Here is a 24,277-nt window from a genome sequence, read left to right as displayed (position 1 = left end):
ACCAAGTTTTTATTAATCAAAAAGAGGGAATTTTCATACATTATCAAGGTAGGAATTAAATAAGGAATCAAACTGATGAAACAAAGCAGGCAGTGTACTGGACCTTCGCAGCTTGCATAAGAACACTTTTGCCTCATCTCCACTGGCTCCGTTGAGCTCAGCTGGGGTCCAGTTGTGGTTCAGTCAGGTACAGACTGGGACCAGTAAGGCTGAACCAGCTCACAGTGGAGACTTTGAACCTGAGCGACCACAACGAGGCTGAGCTCAGGCCAGTGGAGACAAGACCACATGAAGGACTGAGGACAGTCAGATTTCATGCGCAAAATAAATTATCATATCACAACTGGCAGCTCCAAAAATAGAACTATCTTCCTTATTACAATGGTAATGAACATTATAAAGAGCTTTTTTTCTCCTAAACAGAATTAAATCAATGCTGATATGTGTAAACATTATATGCATCTTCCTTCTGCTTAAAGTAAAAATATGAGGCTCAACTTTACATTTTGACAACTTTAAATATATTATTGTCCTATGTTTGACTTATTAACAGGGCAGAAATGTACCTTTTAAATTCCCAAATAAACTGAGAGTAATAGTGCACCAGAAAGACAGAAGAGAACTCAAAGAGAATTGATTTCTAAGTAGTTTTAAAATTAACGTTAGGTGTTTAGTTTTAAACAGCTGCAATAATTTTCAACTGTAATCTTCTATCAGTCAAATGTACTTGTCTGTTTAATTCTGTAAAAAAAGCAAAGTATAATCCTGTACAGAGGCAGGAGCCATAAGGTGCTACATAACATACCATCATGAACTGATTTTTAGACACAGCTGAAATATTTGGCATGGCTGCAGGAACTTTATGGCCTGACTTTTATTTCAGAACTCTGATATATACTGTCAAGAATAATATATTTTGTTTACACTCAGTTACAAACATGGGTGACAAGTGAAAGCTTGATGATATATAACTGGCTTGTCATATACTGTCTTTATAGATTTTTCATTGCTTTAAAAGAAAAGTTCAAACCATAGAAAAATAACTTCACACGGTCAGTCGACAAAATGTAAAAGACACATGCAAAAAAAGGCATTTTGTTGTGGAAATATTGCTTCTATTTTTCTAAGATGTAAACATTATAACGTTACTTGAGAGTCGAATGAGAAACGTGACCTGTCACATTTAAGACATCACGGTCCATCAGTGCAAACATTCTCCAGACCAAAAGTAATGGAAAATTAAATACAATTTCTCAAACAAAATCACACTCGTTATATCTTAAAGGATGAGTAATGTAAGGTGATGACCTTTATCTTACAATTATCTGCCTTGTAGAGCTATTAAATGATGAATTTCAGTTAATGGTTTGTCACCAAATACATATATAAAAAGTGATTTGAAAACTGTACCCTAAGCAAGAAGGAGATTATCGTCAGCCTCTATCATTGTTTTCCAGTACTTCATGAGCTAAATGCAAATTTTCTTTTTTCTTAAATCTGTCTGCGAGCAGCTGGTAGAAGCAGCAGATTTAGTGTCAGCAGTAAGAATTTACCAACATTTGACCGGCAGCTTCTGTTAATGTCGTACGCCGACTGGTCCTTTAATGAAAGGTCCCTTAGTCGCTGAAGGCGCCGCGTGGGCTGCAAATGACTTTTATCTGCTGGCTGTGTAAACGAAAAGCTGCGCTTAAAGCTGTACTTTAAAAGCCACTGTTCTTAGTCAGATGATGACGGAAACTGAAAAGATGCTTCATTTTACAAAGCAAACTAGGCCCACTGAGGTATAAACTTTAATCTTCATTCGAACTGAGCGGTTAATGGAACAAGCAGCAATGCATAGACTCTAATATTGACAGTGTGTGACTGCAGTGTTTCCCAACGTTTTTGGCTCGTGAAACAAACCAATGTCTGTTTGAAGCCCCTCATCACCAGCTGTGTGTGTTTACCATTTGAGGCCAATTCAGCCTGAAAATTCATTTTGTTTATTTTCCTTTTCCAATCTGACCCTGGGAGCCACTGGCTTAAAGTCCCTTATTGAAGGAAACTCTTAGAAGCTGTTCCACTTTTTAATTACTTCCAGATCTAAATTAATTGGCTGAATTGTCTGATTAGAACAGTGCTTGTAAATTGCGCTGATGTTAGATGAACAACCAATATTTAAAATAAAGAACTCTAACACTTGTTTTATCGAGTTCTTAAGAGGAAAAAGGAAACACGCGATGCAACTTAAAACGACTCAGGTGTCACCTTTTATGTACGAGTTTGGAAGTTTGTCTGTTTTCTGGCTGCTGAGCGAACTGCGAAACATCTATGGTCCCAGTGCTGCTCATGCAGGAAGTGCTTACGTGCTCACACATACACTGTATCACACATTTTCACTCTAAATACTGAACCATCCTAACACCTCCACAAACACCTCCACACACACACTAACACACATCAGTTCATCCTGACAAACAGGCTGCCACACTCACACTGTCTCTCTCTTCTGCTGTAAACGCCTGCTGAAGTTTTCTTTTGTCAAACTTGTCAACTTTAGGCTTCGACAATAGCAGGACCGTCTCACACCGTGTCCATGTTCACAATAACTTACTGTTTTGCCACTGACTTTAATAAATACACAGCTTTCTGCTGCTGTTGGCCAGGAGAGCCAGGCTCAGAGACCTTTGCTCTCCGTCGTTCCTGAGTGGTTAATCGCTACATCAGCGGCTGCTGCAGGTCAGTCGATGCGGTTACCACAGATTGTGAAACGGTCGATCTCCAGCAGGTCTTTTTTGGGAGTCCTGTGCTTCAGTTCAGAGGCTGCCTGTGCCTCCTCCTCGTCTTTGGAGACTGAGGCTGCAGGTTGTTCAGGTTCAGGTGGTGGAGTTGGAGGACGGTTTGCTGGTGCAGCAGGGGAGACATCAGTGAATGGTGGAGGAAACAAGTCAGTCCTTGGAGTTGGTTGGGTGGTGACAGAGGAGGAGTAGGAGGAGGATGGTGGTGACCTGCAGGGTGTGGCAGAGATCTGCTCCATGTTTGTTTCACCTGTAAAGAATGGTGGGCAAAAATTAAATTACTGTATGCAATCTGCACAGGCACCTGTGATGTACCTGTGAACATGCATAAAACTGTAGAAAAAAGACTTCAAGCGTATAAATACACTTCCAGTAAACCGTGAGTCGTTACTGTTGTCTGGCTTTTCCATGAGTTGTATCAATCTTGGGCAAGACAAGTTAGATAAGTTCATTACAAAATGTCAAACTGTTGTTGTTACGCATGTAACTGATGCTCTGTTTAAATCCAGTTTATAATACATGAAACTATAGAGGTCCAGTATTAAATTTGATTAGGGCGTTAACCAATAATAATTTTCATTTTCTGTCATGCTGATTAATTTGCTATTAGTCTTTGGATTAATTACTTAGTCTATCCAAATGACTTAGTCTAACAAACAGCTACAACAACAGAGACTTAGCTCAGAGCTTGTTTTGTTCAAACAAAAGTCCAAAGTCCTGCTCTCGTTCAACTTACAGTGATAGAAAACCAGGAAGCAGCAAATGTTATAAAAGTTTGTTGTTAAATCATTTTTCTCCTCTCCAGACCAACGAGAAGCAGGGACACATAATCAGTTTTAAAAGTATAAAATAAATATGTGTTCCTTCACTGCTTGTCGCAGATCTGTACTTAGAGGACCACAAACTGATGGTGACTCCTGAACTATGATCTAACATATAGAAGTGTTAGGAAAACAAAAGGAGAAATCAGAGTGCGTGACAGAGTTTTCTTTTAGATAATTCAGAGCAAGAAGAGAAAGAAGACAGAGCATAGAAGAGGGTGATGTGTGTCTTTGAGCAGCAATTTCACACTGTAACAGAAGAACCAGTCGTTCTGGGCTGAGAGACAGGGAGTGATTCAAACTGCAGGGTCAACCTACACCCACCTGACTGCTCACCTTCAAAGCAGCACAGAGGGAAAACAATGAGATGTAGCCAGAAAAGGAAGCTGACACTGAACATACAGCAGCACAGCTGGTTTCTATCACAATCCACTGCATTATGTTAAGAGAAAACGCTGCGAAGCCTTTTAACTTTGAGCACACAGAGTGTGTTACATTAAGAAAATCAACCAAACAGAATAATTCATCATATCAGAGAGAACTGAGCGAAGCAGCATTGGATATTAACCAGCCTGTCCACAGAGACAACTGCCCAGCCCGGGGCTATCTGGCAACAACAAACTTCTAGTTCTTATTGTAGAGACAGAGATGAACCGACACCTTATACTACAGAACTACTGCAACACATTGAGCATATAGAGTATGTGTATATATGTGTGTGTTTGATGCTTTGGTGTTGTGCTTTTACATAACGTTATATCATCTCTCAGCTAATTGTTTTGGTTGTATGCTGTTGTAAAGCTCCTTTCCAGTTAAAGCTGTGATTGCTGACTCCGTGCGAACTGTCCAGCAGACAGAAAGTTAGACTTTGACTTGCTGGAGCATCTAAACACAGATATTTTTTCTCAGGAGGAGACTAAAGCAGAGCTATAGGGACAGTAAATGTTAAACTCAGAATAAATTCTAAAGTTTCTCCAGTAGGCAATGTTCACTGCAACAATTTTATAATATGCCAGTCCTCTTTATATATATCAATGCATTCATCATCAGAAGTTCTTTTTTTATTTTGAAGTTGTGATTTTTATTAAATATGTTTTTAGTCTAGTCTGTTATTTCTCATTTTATAGTTCCCCTTTCCTGTCTGGGTTTTACCGTTTACATGTGTAATTAAATTGCACTATAGAGTCCTCAAGTGTTTACATTGCAAACGGTTTAAGACTTCTTCTCTGAAAGATATGTGAGCTTTAATAAAAGTTAACCACCATATGGCTTGAAATGGCTGAAACCGCTCACCCATTCCTGCCCTCAAGACAAAAACTTGCAGTATAGACAGATGGCATATCTTAGTTTTGTGTGAGTCCAGATCATTGTAAAGACAAAGACATGCAGATGAACATAATTGTGCAGTGAATCCACTGGAGCAGCAGGTGAAGCTCGAGGCACAGACCAGAGTTATTTAATGTTAGAAAAGTAAGCATAGTATCTGAAGCCACTGGTTCACAACCCAGCAGCTAAGTGTGTGGGAGGCAGAAGAAGAGAGTCACATTAATTTTCCTCCACCTCAAAGTAGTTATTATTATACTCTATATGTTGGAGCGTGCCGCCTTAAGCTTTCTGAGAAACCAGATTCATCTGAAACACAGGCAGTGACAGGAGCTTTAATGTTTGATATGACATGATGCACCATCAGGATCTTTGTCATATTAAAGCTCCTGGCTCAGTGCAGCAGGCGGGTCTGTGGCACACACGGGAGAAAAAGATCTGCAGGGATTTGGCTGTGGATGACAGGGAGATACTGCCACCTCTAAATCTGTGTGTCTGATTGGGTGTGTGTGTGTGTGACTTTAGGTACAAGTCCTATTTAACAGTTTACCTAGATATTAACATGAATATTAATGAGGAAATTCATATGTAAATATTTGAATGTAGGAAGGAGGTGGTGTTTTTTTTCTATCACTGAAAGGCTCAAACTTCTGCAATATTAAGCATGTGGCTGCAACCAACAATATTTTCATTATCAATTAATTTGCTGATCTTTTTCAAGACTCATTCGTTGATTAATTTATTAATTGTGTCGTTCATAAATGAAAAAGAAAAGACAGCTTATCCTCAGGTCCCATTTCTTGCATTTCTGCTTGAACAATCACTACCCTCTAACTGCAGTTTTAATTTCTTATCAAAATTGGTTCCAAGTAATTTTCTGTCCAGGAATTAATTGATTGATCAGTTAATCATTTTAATGTCTACAAAACACACCTAGAGCACCACAACCTTATAGATTCCATTTCTGTCAATGAAAGGTTCACTCGTCCTTACAAAAGTGTAACTGATCTTTTGACTGACGTTAAATTTTATTAGAATAACAATCAAGTTCTGCTGGTACAATTTTGGAGGGATGATAAATGTTGAAACTGCATTATAGAGTCTAGACAAATTAAACTCATTGGCCTGATGGAAGTGCTACAAAGGTCAAAACTTCAAAATGTCAAATGCTGTTTCTGCTAAAGTCGCCATAATTTAATGTCACATTACTGATCAAATGCATTCAAGTAAAGCAAAAATGATTAGCGTATTAATCCATTAGTCACATGACAGATAATTAATTGCCAACTATGACAACTATAGAATGATTAATTGGGAAAATGTTTGGCAGATTATCAATTACTGATAATGAAAATAATCATTAGTTGCAGTTCTACCCCACAAGACTAAAGAAATACATCCTGTGTTTCAATATGCAAAGAATGAGCGTTAGGTTAAAAGTTTTATAGATGCTTTAGCTTTGATGACTTAGTGCGTAAGACAGTGTCCAACAAAATGATTTTGGGAATACAGATTTGTTTTCACCTGTAGTTGTTTGTTTTGTTGAATCAAACTCAACATCTGACAAGATTTAATCTGATATTTACTGAGACTTCTCTACAGCCAAAAGGTCACAGGTTGGATTTCTGCTCCACCAGGCACAGGATGTTTCCATCAGCTGCCTGAAGCTGGACACTGAGCTTCTACCTGCTGACAAATCTGTCTGGATAGTGTCAGCTAAATGCCTAAAATGTAAATTAAAAAGTCAGCCAAATGCCTAAAGATGTTAATGTAAACACAGTTCTTCTCTTAGGCGAGGCGGGTTGGCGAGCCTAGCGTTGTGTTACAAACTACAGTGCCTGCAATGGACAAATACTTTGGAAAGCAGCAAATAAAAAGTATGTAAATTATTACTATCAACCCTATTGTTAGATACAAACAACAGTGCTTTGTTTCCTTTGTGCATTTGTTTTTGATGATCATAGTAAGACAATACTGTTTTATTAAATACAGTATGTCAAAGCGCAGAGAGACAAGAGAAATCAATGAGTGAGTAGGAGGCAGAGAGCAACATGCAACATTATTTATGAGCAAGACTAAATCCCAGGACATCTCATTTACTCAATATCTATTCCTGAGAAGCAGAAGGAGGCTCTTTTAGGTCTAGAACATTTTTCATATCTCCAAAATAAGATATAATTCAAATGTTACTCATATTCATATCCAATGTTTTGTGATTAAAAGCTTGTCCAATTCAAAACAAATACAGTTACAGTATTTTCTCTGTCACTGGTTGCACAAAAGCTGGAGAATTTTATGTATTTAAATCCATAATTAAACTGTTGTGTTCACACTGTATGAGGATTCCTACAAGCCCCTGAAGTTTCCATGATGAGGACAGAAATTAACAATAAAAATTCTCTTCACTTATTGTTGGATGTGTTGGAGGTTAAAAATTATATTTATTCAAAATTCCTGTCTGAACAGATCTAGATGTAGCAAGATATCTCAAGTAACTAGACACAAAAAGCCATGCTTATCATTAGACTACTGACTAGAACAAAGGGGAAAGTATTAACAGACTCCCATGACAAATCCAAATATGTTTATATAAAGGCCTGAAATGTTAACTTAGTCTGGCTTTCCTTGACTGTAGGAACCCTCATAGCTCCACACTGTGTAATTAGTGACAGAGTGATATCAAGCGGAGATCTTTGAATAATTATGTGAAGTGATTGTGAACACTCACTTCTATAGTTGGGCCAACGTCTGTTCTCCTCTTTCCTCCATCAAGCCAGATGAGGCACTGCACAAAAAACTGATACTAAAGGTGTCTGAGGTTTACCTGTAGGTGTGGGACATCTAGCCTGGTCAGCTTTGCTGGGGCTCTTTGCAGTGGAGGATGGAGTGGTGGGGGGCCTCTCGAACAGTTTGTCCTCCATGTTGGCCCTCTTTACGTAAACACAAGACTTCCCCAGGAGCACAATACTGTTCAACACTTTCAGTGTAACCAGTCTACAGAGGGAGAAGGCTGCAGTTAGAGGGTTGCATGTCTCACCGGAAGAATCAAAAACGTGAGAGCACTTGGAAACTGACGATGTTCTGATAACATGCTGTGACTAAATATAATAACAGAATTAATCAATTTCATTTATAGTCGTGTTTTGTTAGTCGTGATATGGAATATATCCTGAATTTGGTTGATGGATTCAGCACCAAGCGAAGCAGTTTGGTAAATTTGGATCAAGATTATCATTCGGTCATAACTGAAGAGCTGTTATTCAGAGCTGAGACGTAGCAGAGTTATCACAGTGCTGTCTCGAGCTGGGCCACAGCTATAATGAATCTCCTCTACCATCTGGTTTCAGTCGCCACTGTTCACATCCAACCACTGACACCAGGATGTTGATGTGCACCATCCTTCTGTGTTTCTGGGCTTCGCTATAAGGCTCAGACTCTGACACTGTGATGAGAGGGAGACAGACACATTTGGGTCTGTGGACCACTGCTTGCTGTGACAGGGTGTTTTGGACTAAGAGCGTGTCAGCGCGGCTGAATCTTTGCCAACGCACGGCGTTCTGGTCAAGCCAGAGCTATTTTTAAATCAGGGGGTGGGGAAGGCCAGAGATGGCACTAGAGATGACAACATTGTATTCTTCACCCTGAGGGAAACTCTTCAATGGTACGGGCCCGATGGGATCCGGCAAATGAGAATGAGCGAGGCTATCAGCAGCTCAGCACAGGGAGAATGTGAGGCCACAGTGTTAATGCTTATGTAACTGTGTATGTCTCTGATTCTGAATGTGTGTTTATGACAGCGCCTGCATGTGTTAGTGTGCACTCAAGAGACTCTGCAAGCACGTCTGTATAGTGAATATGAGCGTCTGCGTTTGTGCATATTTGACACACTGTAATCAAACAAAAAATGTAAATATTCACTCATCTGTGACTCAATGAATACAATACTAATATTCAGAAATATAAATATAGACTTTGACAAGCATTGCAATGGTTTAAGTCTGTAGTTCAATAAGGAAAGTGAATGAATAATCGCATATCTCATCAACATATTAACGTGCAACTCAGACAACCAAAATTAGTTTAAGTCTTTAAATCTCCTCTTGAGCTTTTTACAGTCTGATTAAAATATATGCAGCATACATAAAATGAAAATGTAAAAGTTCCTTCAGTGCTGGATGCTGGGCAGGGCAATCCACAATAAAGTCCAGCTGTGGCAAAAAACTTACCCGAGATAAAAGAGGAATACACAAGTGTATGACAGTGCCCCTTGCACCTTCACCGAACTCATCACCACTCGGATAAGCTGTTAAAACATTAAAAAGCAGAATAATCTGAAATTCCGACTTTGAAAATATGATGAAAAACTCTAATCTGAAATATAGTGAGAACAAACAGTTATTTTCAGATCGTGGCATTAAAGTTTGTAGGAAGTTCTGGCTAATGTTTATGCGCCAATGACTAAGTCCCCTGGCATTTAGTTCCTGAATAGCAGCAGACTGCAGCCTCTCTTACCAGAACAGCCAAAGGCAGAGGGATGAAACCCATCCTCCGGGCCACTGAGTCACTGTAGTCAGTACAAGCCTACACAGTGACAGATGAGCACAGATTACAGCACTCAACAAAACTGCATTGATTAGCTGCGTAGGCTCAGTGCTGTTTATGCAAGTATAATGACTGTGATATGAAAAAGAGACAATTGCTTACATTTTTCTGTCGACTGCTGACGAGATCGAAGGCCAAACTGGCTCTGTATTCACTGTACACCTGGAGGAGAGGCAAAAAAAAAAAATATGCATGAGAGCACGGGAGAAGAAAAGAAGCAACGGACCACACAGTATTACAGATGTACTATGTGTGACAAGTTGTTAATGGATGAGTCTATTTTAGAAATAATGAACATCAGTTTGGGTCCTTACATCTGCAGTGATGTCGTTGAACTTTGTGATGAAGGCGTGTTTAATAATGTCAACGGCAATTTCAGAGGTGACGACCATGAAGACGTCAGGGAACAGCACCCACAGGTGGTCTGAACAAAGAGAGTGCACAAGAAACTTTATATCATATGAAAATAATTTTTAACTGTACCTAAAGTCGACAAAGTCGAATCCAATCCAACCACTGACGAATCCAATCTTTGATTCTGTCTACATTCTGCCCACATCCAAGGTTCTAGATAGAAACTGTTCTGTTGGCAACTGTTTGGCACTATCTTAGAACCTCAGTTGTAGTTATTAGGTTCACTGATGCATGCTGAGATTTTCTGAGACAGTATTCAATCTGGTCAGACATCAGACTAAAACAGGAGTTTAGATTATATCAATAGAAAAGGAGTGTGAATATCAGATTTACATTTGCCGAGTGGCCAGAGATACAACTCCATATGAATGACAATGCTGCTCCGTAACTGCTGAACGTGTAAATAAGCAAATGTTTTCATGTGCAAAAAGTGAAGGGCATTTGAAGATTTTCTGAAGCCACTGTATGTTTCTAAGTATCACCACAGCATAACTAATATTTTACTGCAGCTTACCATACCTGTATAAATTTCTTAAATACTTAATGAGCAAAACAGCTTTGGCTCTCATTTCATCCGTTCTATCAATAAGTGTTTAGTAGGTAATTAGTTGAGAGCAGGCGCTTTGTTACTGCTGTATAATGTAAACTAAGAAGTGCAGGCACCATGAATGCAGCATGGAAGATAAGGAAATTACTGGGGACTAGTGATTTGTATACCTCTTTAGCAACAGATGGCTGTAACTCTGCTAGCATTAGTACATCAGAATTATGATTTCAGTTGACAGACGACACCTTTCATATACTGTGTTTCTGGCTTTGAGACTGTCAGGAGGAGCTGTTTTCAGAGAGCTGTCACACAGAAACACCCAGCTCTTGTCCTTTACTGTGCTGTCTCATTCACTGAGGTTTCTAGAAGGTAAAACTCCCTAAGGCGTTGCAGTGGGTCAGCAGGAAAGGAGCTGCTCAACGTACTTGTCTCAGTTTTTTGGTACCACAACCGTTTTAGTGTTATTTAGGCTTAAAATTCTTACATAAATTAGGGCGTGGTTACGTTGAGTGACAGCTCCATAGACAGGAACTGGCAGTTAGCTCTTTGTTAAAGCATCTGCTGGGCTAAGCGGCTACATGCAGAGGCCTCCGGCTACCTCCAGCGGTTGACAGGGGCTGCAGTGTCCGTGTTTGTTTTCCAATGTTCCGATAGGTTTCATTGACAATATGGCTTGTTGTAGTGTAGACTGTACTAACCGACCGTCGAATGAGTCTGTGTTGCAGTTTTTTCGGTAAGTAAATTTCTCACTATTCTACCTGGATGTTTGCACTAATTAGCATGTATTAGCATATTTTGCTGCTGGCTTATGACTTAATTGCTGATTTATGGTCGCTGCTGATACAGATAGAGGACCGGAACGGATAATGTTAGGAACGCTGTTGCGGTGTGCTCCGTGTTCTCAGAGTCCGTTTATTGCGGGAATACTAGGCTACAATTTTATTTGGTCTCATTTGTTTAATAGTCCGACATTGCATGGACAGAGCAGCTCCATCAGTAAGCGGCTGCCGTTGTTTGTGTGCTGCTGTAACTGTAAGTGGATAGTGGATGGAGGCAGTGGTGAAAGCCGGTAAATATTAAATATTAAACATTTTAATATTATTATCATTGTTTTTTATTGTTATCATAGAAGAGTTGTAACGTTGACGTAAACTTTTAAGATGAGTTTTGGCGGATTTTTTTAGCTTTATGTCTTATGTAGTATGACCTTAATAAAAGATCAGTTATTATTTCAAGTGCTGTGGCGGTGTAGTTTGTAAGGAACTTCCCTTCAGGTACAAGCGGTCGAACGGGGTCGAGCTAGTCGGGTTGGACTCGGGACTGTCGTGTGGTGGATGTAGCTGCGTGTAGCTGCCGCTTAGCTTGTTAGCCTAGCTGATTAGCCTTAGGCTACCTCGGTTGCTCCGAGCTAAGTGGATGGGTTCTCGGCCGGCTGACCCGTAGAGTGACCGCCTCTCCGCAAAATATGGAAAGTACACTCCCACTAAAATCCAAGATGGCGCAGCTCAAATGCCCATGGTTTGGTCACAAAACCGACTCCCCGAAACCAATGGGTGACGTCACGGGTGCTACGTCCATGTTTTATACAGTCTATGGTTTTTACCCATGACAAGCTCTGACCCTTGTGTTAGGATGTAAAAATGGTGAACACACTTGGGGTAGCCTGTATAAACAGATAATTACCTGGGTTCCATGAGAACTGCTCCATGTTCCTGAGACAGACGATGAGCAGGAGAACGTAGCTGGTGAACCGCTCTTTGATATCTGCAGGATAAAATAATCAAATTAGAAATTACAGTCTCTCAACTCTGGAACAGCCTGGCTAAGAAAATGTGATTAGTAAAGACTACATCTTCATTCAGGACACAGCTGCATTAGAACTGCGTTTACCCACACTTCCTATACTAATCAGGGTTTCTGCAGGTTCGCCTACTTTAAGAATTTTAAAGACCTTTTTAATGCTGCAGAGACTGCATATTACCTGTTTTACAGTCAGACTGGCCAAAGCATGACAGTATGATGGGAAACCAGCAGGGACAATATGGCTTAGAATTATTAATCATTATATAATGTTTTTTCAGTAGTTTCCAGCACTATTTAACGATAATCCCCAGTGATATAATTAATTAAATGAATGCGACCTGGATACAAATAAGTGGCACAAAAATTAATCTGCAGATTAATCAACTGTATATGTTGATTTAAGCTCATTCAGTATTTTGCTAAAATCTCCTAGCAAGAGAAATTATTTAAGACTTTAAGACTATAAAGTAAATTTAAAACCTGCCTTGCTAATGCTGTATATACCATCAGTTTTATTCTATAACACTTTACTAAAAAGTACCATGCAATGAAATAGCTGAAAAGGTACAGTCATTTTAACCTCAGTCAGTATTGCAGATTATAAACATCCATCTAGTGTAATGTAAAATAAAGACACAGCTGTAAATGTTTAGCATGCCATTATCTGCACTGGTAATACTTTGCTAGTTATGACTAAACTCAGCTCCACAAACAGGAAATGATCCAAGATGTGAGTGAGCGATGAGAGGGAAGTGGCAGCTGATTAAGGCTTATTGTCTTATGCTGTCATTAGAAAACAATTAGCGCGACTGAGATAAAAACATGTTGCCTCTGGGGATATAAGAGGAAACACAATATATTTAATCCTATAGCAACATCTGCACTGTTCTTTCAAAGCAAAATGGACAGATTTATAAGAGGTTCCTGTGTAAGGATGAGGAATTAAAAGTTGAATAGCTCAGTCTAATGGGGGTTTACGATTATAGTTTGGTGCAAAATATTTTCAAGTATTTTCAAGGGCTGTCAGTCACATATCCAACAGAAACTGACAAAAGGAGCTTAGGGTTTGTTTGTCTGTATGATGAGCTTTTTTTGGGAAGAAAACGTAAATCTAATTGGTAGCGTATCAGAAATGCTGACATTCTGGAAAGAGGTTGCAAAGGTGCATTTTTGTCCCTACAGCTACTGACAGATCAGAAGAAGAGGGGGATCAGAATGTACTGTACAACTGTTTGTGGAACATGTTCTTTAAATGAACTGTTCCCTTCTGTGTCCTGTAGACAGTGAGACAATATTTTTACATGCATTTTTTTTGTGAGTGTAAACTCTATGCAGACAGAGAACATCACACAAGTAAAAAAACAGTAAAATATGTTTTAATTAAACTATAAAAATATGAGTATCTTACCACTGTTGGACATTTGGAATAAGTTGTTCTTTTCAAATTTCTTGAACACACTTCCTTTGATCTCCACAAACTGTGTTTGAGAGAGGACAGAAAACACAAAGAGAGAAATGCAGTTAGAGGGATTTATGATACAGAAAATACAAACTATAATGTTGCAGCTGAATTTCATCACCAACACAGCAAATTTAACCTTTCTGGGCCACATCTGCATACAAATAACTATTTTAAATTAATAAATTTAGCTTGTATACACGTGTGCATATATTTTGAAGCTGCTTAAAGTACCACATCAACCAGCCTGTTCTGTAACATAATATCTTGGGTTGCATATCTGCATGTACAATGTATTTGTGCATATTTGTGTACGTGTACTGACGTTGTTGGACATCATGATGGTGAGCAGGGACTTGTTGTGGGAGTTGAAGGCAACATTGAGGGTAGAGGCTTGGACCATGATGAGGATGGCATGGAGGACTGAGAGACAGCCACTCAGGAAAGCAGCTAATTTAATTTAACACAGAATACCACTCTAATAAAACCTATTCCAAGCAATGCAACTCAGTCATTCACTGAAGCTCACTCAACTAAATCCTTACAAAGGTATAGTGTAGCAATGTAAACCTAATAATACAAAAATCTCAATAATGTATTAACTAAAGAAAATGAGAGACAAGTAAAAAATAGATAAATATAAGTTACAGAGCAGTGAACCTGACTTGGCTCTGTTTACACCTGTAATTCATCATCCTTTTCTCAAGACCTGAGAAAAATCAATTAATCAATTTTTGCCTTTTAGTCCCAGTGTTTCTGTCTGGACAGAAGAAAAACAAAATAAAGCCATTCTGATGTCTGTCAGCCAAGTTATGCTGCACTTAAAAGGCTTCATTTATTTTCTTCAGTGGTCATAAAGAGCTCACGAAGCTCACAAAGAAATAGTTAAATATGAGCATTATATGATGCTGTAGCTGTATGTCATCTGTTAAACATGAGTTAGAAACAGAAGGAGATGAACCTCCTACACTAAAAACCTTCTTTCCATTTAAGGCTAAACACTCCCTAATATGTTGCTGTCAATTTGAACCAGAAGGATACAGACATAGAAGACAGCCATGAAGAAGTGAGGGATGACCCCTATACTGTCTCTTTTCCGTTCTTTCGGTTCTGTGGCTGTCCAGTAGAGAGCATCCAGGATGTCTTGACCAAAGGAAGAGAAGAGGCGGTCTGCCACCTAACAGACAAATCACAGATAAAATCCTCAAAATCCTGTTTACTGTAAATCTGTAAATTTGGTCTGCCTGCGTTTTAATGTCCTCTCACAGTGCAAGGGCAGCTTCTGTGTTATTATACACAGCTATTAAGCATGATTATACTTATATTTGGATACATGCATGAATATATGTTTTTTATACTAAATAAACGCCTGAAGCCATCCTGTATAAATGTCAGATATCAGTGTATAAATTGTGAGGTACCTCCAACATGTTGTAGATGATGTAGAGTTTGATGACAGACTGTCCTCTGATCAGGTGATACATCATGGAGTAATCGACATAATGCATCATGGAGAAGCACAGCACCAGGATCAGGCCCTTCAGCATGTCACACACCTGTGCTGGCTGCAGTAGCCGCGACCCGCTGACAACACACGCACAACATCACATCAACAACAACATCAACTTGAAGGTAACTACACTGAAAGTCGACATTTAAGGTACATTTTTGCATATTTGAATGCAGACCTGCATGCGGGCAGACACATGCACACAAAATGGCTTGTCATTATACGGAGTGTCTACACCTAGATATAACAAATATACATGTATGCTGACAAACATTTTTACCAAGCAAAATTGTGACCATGACTGCATGAACACATACATATATTTACAACATTGACGCACACACATATTTTCCCAGACTTGGCATTATTAATACTTAACTTTTCTGGTATACAGTGAGGCCAAAGAAGCCAAGTGAAGAGGGAGCGGACGCCTGATTTGATACCAGAGCAGAACCACTGTTTACTGCTTATTATTACGGCTTTGAATGATCTCTGCTATTCATCTCATGCGAGAAAACAGTAGGGCAACACATAGAGGGGTAAATAATTCATTTCTGTTCAAAATGAGATAACTGGCACAAAGGAAAAGGCAGGGAAAGTGATAACACAAAAAATACAATATGAAATATTAAAGCTAGTATCCTTTATACTAAAAGTCATCTCCTTTTAATATGTTTCTGCTTTTGATCAACGCTTCTGCTCTTATAAGATTAAATCTTTGTTGTTCTTACCTACCAAACAGACATAACAAAACTTCATATCTGTTTCATGAAAATAGATCTTGTTTTGTTTTTTGTTGTTTTTTTTTTAAACAAAATGAGTACAGCATTTTGGACAGAAATGTTTCAAATTGTGTTGGACGATCAAAGAAATGGAAGGAAACACAGACTAAAGCTGTCACATACTGCAGGAACAGCAAAACATGTCTTTTAATGTGTAATAATATGTTTCAAACATGTGCAGCTTTCATAATTAATGGCAGTGGCAGCCTGGGAGCATGTTAAAAGGAGGGCTGACAAATCCAGGGACAGGGATAACTGGGAAGAGCCAGCGAGAGCTTAATTCCACCACATCCTGCACATTTTCCTTGTCAGCTCTGTGACTGGTCTGCATGTCAACAGCCAGACCAAAGTACAGCAGTAAAAAATATATTTCATCTGCTAAGCACACGGGCTGGTTGCTGACCAAAATCAGTACTAACATTATGACTTTAATAATAAGGAATGTTACCTTCTGATGCTTAGTTAGTACTGCCATTTTTCTCTACATCACCATAAACCACATAGACTAGTCCTTGACCAACTTACTAGTGCACAAGACATGGAAGGACAATAATGACCTAATCTAACATCATTACCTTCAGTTAGCTGCTGGTGATTAATCTTGCATCACAACAACAGGGCTACGCCTCACCCTTTACACTTTTAAAGACACGAGAGAGGTAAAGAAATCGTGTTTCACATTGACGGGGTGGAGGGTGTTATAGGTGTAGATATCAGAGCTATTTTAGGAGACGATTCCAAACTGAGAAAGGGCCTGAGTTTAGAAAATGTGTAAATTAGCTTAATCAAGTGTCCCACTGTCTCCTGAATCAGTGTGCAGCTAAGCACAGAGCTGTGAAAAGAACGGGATGAGATGAACATCTGTGCCTTTTTGTCCAAAGCATAAAAGACAATGATTGCCTTCATAACCAAAGTAATGTTACTGTGAATGCAGAGTTACACGCTGAATGTACACTACAGTTTATTAAGGACCTTCATCCACGTAATAAGCTTGTGAGATGAACCTTGATCAAAAACATTTAACCCTTGTTGTTTTCTTTTGTATCTGTACTTAGGACAAAGGAAATGATGAAGATAAAATGCAGAAAAAAATAGGCTGCAATCCATTATGAGGAAGATGCTCCTAAGATATTTAAGACTTCTCATGGTTTGTTTTCCTAAGGTTATGGCTCCATCCAGTGGTCAGGTCTGCAGTCACTCGTGTAAAAGAGAAGCTGGTCAAAAAATAACAACAAATGCATAATCTACTTCTAAATTTAGTTTTTCCACTAATGTACAAGTAGAAAGTAACAATAAATAAAATAAATTTGTGCTAAGGTCAAATAAAGTCACAAAATATAAAGAAGTGAAATGGAAGAGAGGGTGTGACAGCAGAAAAAAACTATAAATCAATGGGACTGCTGCTGAGATAAGGTGGAAATTTACTTAAAAAAAAACTTAATCAGACACAAAAAATGATATAAAACAACAAAGGTACGTTTTCAAATTTGAGAAGTTTGAACTGAATTTTTATATGACATTTTTGGCTGCTAAATGTCTTGATAACTGACTCGACTAACGGACTAACTAATGGATTCATGGTTTCAGTTCTAATCAACCGTATTACACTTGTTAAAAACGTGTTGGTAAATAGTAGCTTTGGTATTCGGGTGGTGAAGGTGCTAACAAGAGAGAAACCTCCTCACACAGCATCTTATTCTGAGCACATGGCTCTCTGGATGCAAAGCTGCTGCAACTGGCTGATACTGCAACCTGCACAAAGCGGTCCTCACTATCTCTATTCTACAAGCGTTATCTCCATAACACACGTGAACATTATGTCTGAGTGCAGCCAGCTATGTGATGCATTCCAAGTAGCCACCACTGTGTGCCTTTCATATTGTATTAGCCTGATACAGAGGATTAAAACTCAGGGCCAGAACGAAAGAAAGAAGAGAAAGCTTCATTTCTGATACAAAACCTTGTTAAAGAAGCTGATTGGTGAGCAGAAAATCTGTGGAGCAGATGGAGATTTAGTTTCACCCTTCCCTTAAAAATTACCACAGGGAGATGCTCCTAAACAAGGCAAATGAGTTCTAAACTGCTCCAGAACAGCTGCTCAGTGACCAGCAGGGGAAGATCTGATTTAGTAGGCAGCCCTCCGGTTTGAGCATGTGCAGCTGTATCACTGACAAGCAACACAGTGATGAGAATGAGCATGCACTCTCAGCAAACCTTCCTCAGATGAGTTTGAAAAAAAAAAAACAAAAAAACAAAACCAGGACTTATGAGGAACCAACATGTCTGCTTTGCCTTGGAGAATGGGACATGATTTGCAGTGCCAAGCTGTACATTAACAGACACAATGGAGATGAAGAGAGACTGGTTAATAAATGTGGTGGCCCGTTCAGGACAGTGATAACATTTATGAAGCCCTGGCAGGCTACTGGGAGCGTACCTGCTTCTTCTGCAGTAGGGGCATGTGCGTGCCCTGCAGGGGGGGGAGGAAGGCAAGGGGAGAATCAGACAGATTCAGAGCGGGTGAGGCGGGCAGGAAGAGAGGCAGTGCCCATCAGAAGAATAACAACCAGTATTTTTCTTTTTCTTGCTTTCAAGATGTCCTGTACAAAAGCCTTACTTTTACTCTTACTTATGAAAAGTTTTGTCTTGTTTCCAATCAAAGATGATAAACTATTGATAGATTTATGTTTGTAACAACAGCTGTGGACAGATTTCTGATCACATATAATTTCATGGCCTTCTCTTATGTGAGTGTGGATAAGAGTGTGTGTGTTTGTGTCTGTGTGTTTAAGCTCTGACCTGAAGCCACAGCACGGCAGGGTGAGGAGGCGGAGCAAGGCCAGGAGCACCCTGAGGGGCAGCAGGGTGAAGACGTAGAGGAAGGCGTCCACACATAGAAAAAAGCCGAAGATCATCAGCTGGAAAAGTCACACAGCAACACCTCCAAGTCAAACAACGAACGTCAGTGTGAACGATACGCAGTGAGCAAAACCTCCAAGTCAAACAATGATCATCAAAATGCAAATCCAAACAGTTTCTAGCTGAAAAACTGACTGAAAAACTGAACCATAACATGACACTAAAAAAGGCCAGACCTAAACTCAGTTACGTAGCATACATACCTTCACAGTCTCCCATATACGAAAAGTCATTGCTTTGTCATTTTCAAAGAAAATATTTTAAAAGGAACATATTTCAGCCATCTGATGTCTTCTTACTCTAAGTTCTAACTGGAAAAAAAAACATCAAGGCTCAGAGTGGAGTATTGGTGGAAGCTGGTGGGAGGGTTTGTCTTTCATTGGTGGATTCTGTGCGACTTTCCTTGGGGCCTTGTCAGGTACCCATGAATTTGGTTAGTCTGCTAAACATAGTAAAGTCACTGAGGTCTTTTATGTTTACACACATTCCTCTCCTGCCCCCAAGGAAAAACCAAACCAGAGGGAGCTGTGTTGGTATGGGCTTGCTTGTTAAGACTTATTTCTTTTGAGAGAGGGTCCAGTCAACTCTGAAAACAATGAATAAGGACCTTTACACCACATGCAAACACAGAGGATAACCTCAATAGCCTGAATAGCCTCACTGTTTTGTTTTAATTTATAATTGCAATTTAAGGACTTGGGTCCGTCTTTCTAATTGGTTACATGTAAATCTGCTTTTTTAAGGACAAGGCAAGTATGATATGTACGAATGTATGCATGTATGTCCCAAAAGGCAACTTGAGGCAAGTATAAGGTCAGTTAAAATAAAAGGGGCTGCTTGATCTGATCAGACCAAATTAAGTATACTGGCTCTTTTAGCAGAAACGAAGGTTTTTCAAATCTCAAATATCCCGAGGGGCGGAAGCTCAGTCACGGTTCATTTTCTTCCAGCTGTACCTAGAAGTAATATAAGTCTGTGAGTAATATATTGTTGGTGTGTGAATTACCTGTATGACTTACCTGTTATGGTGTCCCGCTTGGGTTTATCATTTGAGAGTGAAAGTTAATAGCGCGACCGATGCTAATGCGCTAGCCCGTCAATGGGATTCTCAATATTATGTCAGCATCGAGCTAATCGCTACTTATTACCACCTGTAGGTCGCGACGGAGCTTCCGCCCCTCGGTACAACAACTTTGCAAACGTTGTACGTTGCTGTCTTTCTTTTGGGTGTTTCTAGTGCAAAATATATGTCCACATAGATGGACATATTGGTGAAACTGAACTGAAAAGTTCGTTAGCCACGGTGCTGCTCAATGCTCACCTGCTACCTGGCTGCAAACTCCATCCCAATGTGACGCGGAGTAATGAGACACACCTCCGTTCAGGAAATCCATTCCACATTTTGCAGCCAGTTAGCAGAGCAGCCGGCAGGGAATCAGTTGTGGAGTCATTTCAGCAGACAATATTAAAGCACAAACATGGTCCATGGATCGGAAATCTCCGCAGGTTGGATCGGAAATTAACCATTCCGTGAAATATGTTGGCATTAGAACCCCGATAGTGGATCGGATCGGCCCCATCCCTACATACTATATATATTTATACTTAAAGTCATATACACACTATCACACCTGTGTCAGTGTTTGCACAGTTATGCACAATACATGCACACACAGACTCGTGCATATACACATGTACAGAGTCAGTTTATCTGTCCTGTTATTTTTAATCTTGATTCTGTTTTCATTTAAAATGCAAACCTTGGATACAACTGTACTACTGTAGATGCCCTGTATATGTGACATCTGTTGCATTGCTATTCTGCACTTAACAGTGTTCATCTGTATGGTTCCTATTAAATAAACAATAATAAGTGAGAAAAAAAAACAAGCAGCTCTTTACTTGTAAAACTTTAACCTGCATAATCTTTGGTATTTTTACATGTTAAAGGGCAAAGAATGAATTCATTACAAAAACAGAGTTGTTAAATTAACTAATCAGGTCATCAGTTCAGCACTGGTGCAGAACATGCAATGAGACTCTGATGCTTTCAACCGACTCAGTTTGAAACAGTTGTGTGCTGATTTTTGTGGTCTGTAAACGCCTTCTGTGTGCTGCTGAGAATGACAGCAGACAGATGGAGATAGCTGAAGAGAGAAGAGGTCGGCTGAGGTCAGGGCTTGTATTATACACTACCTTCTCCAGTTCCTTGGGAATACGCATGCATGTGTAAACTCTCTCTCTGCGCTCGGTGTACTTTGCCTCATTGTGTTCCAGGAAGTATCCTCTGGTGAGCTCCGTGCAAATGAAACGCGTCAACGATGGATCTGGAACAACATGAGAGCAAAAGTGTTACCACAAGGCCATTGTCTGCAACAATTACAACCACCGCTATCAACACAATGAGAGCGACAACCTATGGAGAGTCGCACTGCAGAATGAAAGAGGAGGAAACTTCTCTGAATGATAGAAACTGGAGGTTTAACAGTATTTTTAAGTTCACTGTTTGATTCATTACAACATGAATACATCTTGTAAAAGCTAACCATGCTAAATCAAGATCGTTGTTCAGCACAGTAGGTTTTGTGACAAAGTGACAAAGACAGCATTTTCAGCTTTGGCATGGACTTAAAGAAATATTGAATTCTGTTATGTTGATACGAGTAAGCAAAATTTAACTCCTGTACACACTGTATCTTTAAATTCAATTCAAAGGAAGCACTGAATTACTGAGGATAAGAACAGAACTACACATTAAATATGTAATACATAAACTGACAGAAAATGAATCTACAAATATTTTCACAGACAACTGTAGGTAATTAATTGTAGATTGTAGTAAACTGAATCTATTTGGGTTTTGAACTGTTGGTCAGACGAAATATGGTATCTGACGACATCAGCTTGGGCTCTGTTTTTGGACATTTTATATTAATTAGTTGACACAATAATTAGCAGAATGTGAATAATGTGTAGTGAAAATACAGTAATCATTTTTTCCCATCTTAAACAAATAAATATAAGGACACATGACTGAGTTTACCCTAAATGCCCCCATACTGTCTTTAAATTCTTTCCACTTGACTTCAACCTGTGAGAACCTGTCAAATATGTCATGCTTCATAAAGTGAGGACAAAGGTGAGCTCTCTGTACTTTAAACATCCCTTGACCTAACAGCACAATGTTGGCTCAACTTGCAACAGTTTTGCTGTTAAAGTCTAAGTCACACAGAAAGCTGAAACACCTGAGGGTTTAATGGGGTCGAAGGAAAAAATACCCCACAGGTTCAAGTAAATTTAGCGCACACAAGCGTGTCTGGAGTACAAAACTGTCATTTAACAGTCACATAAGACGTGGGTTAATGTAGTCTTTTCAGCTCCAGTGTTCATTTTCCTTCTTGTACAAATCTGCATCTTATCAGCGCAACAGTGTTTTTACTGTTTGTACTTTATACTGTCCAATATTTATCTAGAAGTGTTTGTTTAACATGAGATGTACCCTTTCCTTGTTTTTTTATTAGATGAATTCACAATGTGCAGAGTCAGATGACCCAAGATGACCCAGTTATAAATTTCAGCTGTATTTCTACTGTAAACCTTGTTATCATACTTTATCACATACTTTATTTTGATAGTTGTTACCTCACATGGTGTCTCCATAGTCTTCAGACATGGTCATAAATCTTGATAACCGAGATTTTAGCGTACTGTAATCTGTGGCCAATCAGAGTTGTATCACTGGATTAACTGCATGAAAAAAGGTGAATGTGTTGACCAGATATCGACAGGCTGCGACTGTTACTGATAAATCTGCAGATTATTTTTTAAATTAATCATTTTGTCCACAAGAAAACAGTGAAAAATGCCCATAATAATAATTCAGAGCACAGAGAGGCATATTTAAATGTTATGTTTCATCCAACCAACAGTCTAAATCCCAAAGATGTTACATTTACCATCATATATGTGAAAGAAAGCCTTCATATCCACAATAAACTGTTTAGGCTCTATTCTTTATGCTCTCATACTGCTATCATAGCGTAGAGTCCATATCGTTGGTCCAGAGTTTTCTACTCACTGAATTTTAAGTAGCCATGCTAACTAACTTTAGACGTTACTACAGTAGCTAGATAGTGAGAGAGAAGACCCAGAGCTAGTTTTGAAGAATGACCCTTTAGTGTCACAGACAGATCATTATTAGTTGGTTAATCAAGCTAGCACCGACTGTAAACAACAAGCGTTGACAGTTGTCGACTCTTTGCAGTAAACTGAATGTTTTCTAACTTAATTATTTTAAATATTGCTATTATCGTTAAAACACGGTGTTTGTGAAGTCACTGCAGTATTAATGCTGGAGTATGCGGCGAGAAAACTAAAATAACTCATTAAAGACGTCTAACGTTTATCAGCGGTAACGACAGGAACGTCAGTAGTAGCGGAGGGGACCCAACGTTTACCTGCTGGGAGCTCCCGTTGCTCCCTCCTGACAGCGCCTATGTCGTAAACTCCCAGCGTTTCTGGCAGTCCCGGAGTTATACCGATTTTGCCCGACTTGTGCAAATCCTCCCACGGTCGTTTATGTCTTTTCTTAAGCTCAATTTCTGCTTCTTTCTCTTCTGACAGCTCGGTCCCCGACAACTCCGCCATCTTTTTTGGCCGCCGCGTCGCCCTGTGCAACGTCATCGCATTGTAGGTAAAAAAATAAATAAATAAACAACGTCATAACGAAAAGCGCTGTTACCAGGTAGATTCAATGATTTATAAAAATAAATAAACAATCATCAGTTTATTTAAACAATAAATAAATACACATTCAACAATTTTATTCTAAATAAATATATTTAAAAATAAATGAACAAACAAGTAAAGACTCAGAGAGTCAAAAAACAATGCTTACAATAGTAAGGTAAATAAAAGTTCAGTAAAAGAAAAAATAAAGAAAATTTAGTCATGATTTAAAAAATTTTGAAAATGACTAATTTTTCTTTTCTTTTTTCCCCCTTGCTTTAATCAGAAGTCATATTCCTTATTTTGAAATCATTCACTACTTGATATCATAGAAGACATTGTACTTTTTTTGGTAAACTTTCAAGTTCATAAAGCCAAATTTTGTTAAAAAAAAAAAAAGTTTAATGGTAATTGGTAATCAACAATCAGAAAGTCCTCATCCATTAGACTGATTTCTCTATAAATCCCATTATAAAGACCAAAATATATTGTTGATAATTTATTTCTTTAACATTTTTTATGAAAGGTGATTCCACCCAAGCCTAAAACAGGACTTTTACTCTGTACACCCTGTAATGTATATTTTATCTAC

At 39.0% G+C, this 24,277-nt stretch overlaps 1 protein-coding gene across 3 annotated transcripts; it reads right to left on the bottom strand.

The window, feature by feature from the left end:
• tapt1a (transmembrane anterior posterior transformation 1a) lies at window positions 1-23,614 on the bottom strand. Of its 3 annotated transcripts, XM_041047668.1 has the most exons (15): window positions 23,415-23,614; window positions 21,154-21,284; window positions 18,838-18,956; window positions 18,476-18,508; window positions 15,168-15,330; window positions 14,788-14,923; window positions 14,072-14,169; window positions 13,696-13,765; window positions 12,168-12,248; window positions 9,838-9,947; window positions 9,626-9,685; window positions 9,434-9,502; window positions 9,148-9,224; window positions 7,746-7,915; window positions 1-3,027 (listed from the first exon to the last, which is right to left on the bottom strand). In XM_041047668.1, the coding sequence occupies exons 1-15, from the start codon at window positions 23,602-23,604 to the stop codon at window positions 2,720-2,722; spliced, it is 1,815 nt and encodes a 604-aa protein (XP_040903602.1). In that variant the 5' UTR covers window positions 23,605-23,614; the 3' UTR covers window positions 1-2,719. The 3 variants fall into 3 exon arrangements, with proteins under 3 accessions (XP_040903602.1, XP_040903603.1, XP_040903604.1); XM_041047669.1 differs by lacking the exon at window positions 18,476-18,508; XM_041047670.1 differs by lacking the exons at window positions 21,154-21,284; window positions 23,415-23,614 and adding an exon at window positions 20,357-20,478 and having other exon boundaries at window positions 18,838-20,281.
• Window positions 23,615-24,277: the final 663 nt, after the last annotated feature.

The sequence above is a fragment of the Toxotes jaculatrix genome, chromosome 10 (genome assembly GCF_017976425.1).
Source record: "Toxotes jaculatrix isolate fToxJac2 chromosome 10, fToxJac2.pri, whole genome shotgun sequence".
Taxonomy (NCBI): domain Eukaryota; kingdom Metazoa; phylum Chordata; class Actinopteri; family Toxotidae; genus Toxotes; species Toxotes jaculatrix.
This window is presented reverse-complemented; position numbering and strand designations above follow the sequence as displayed.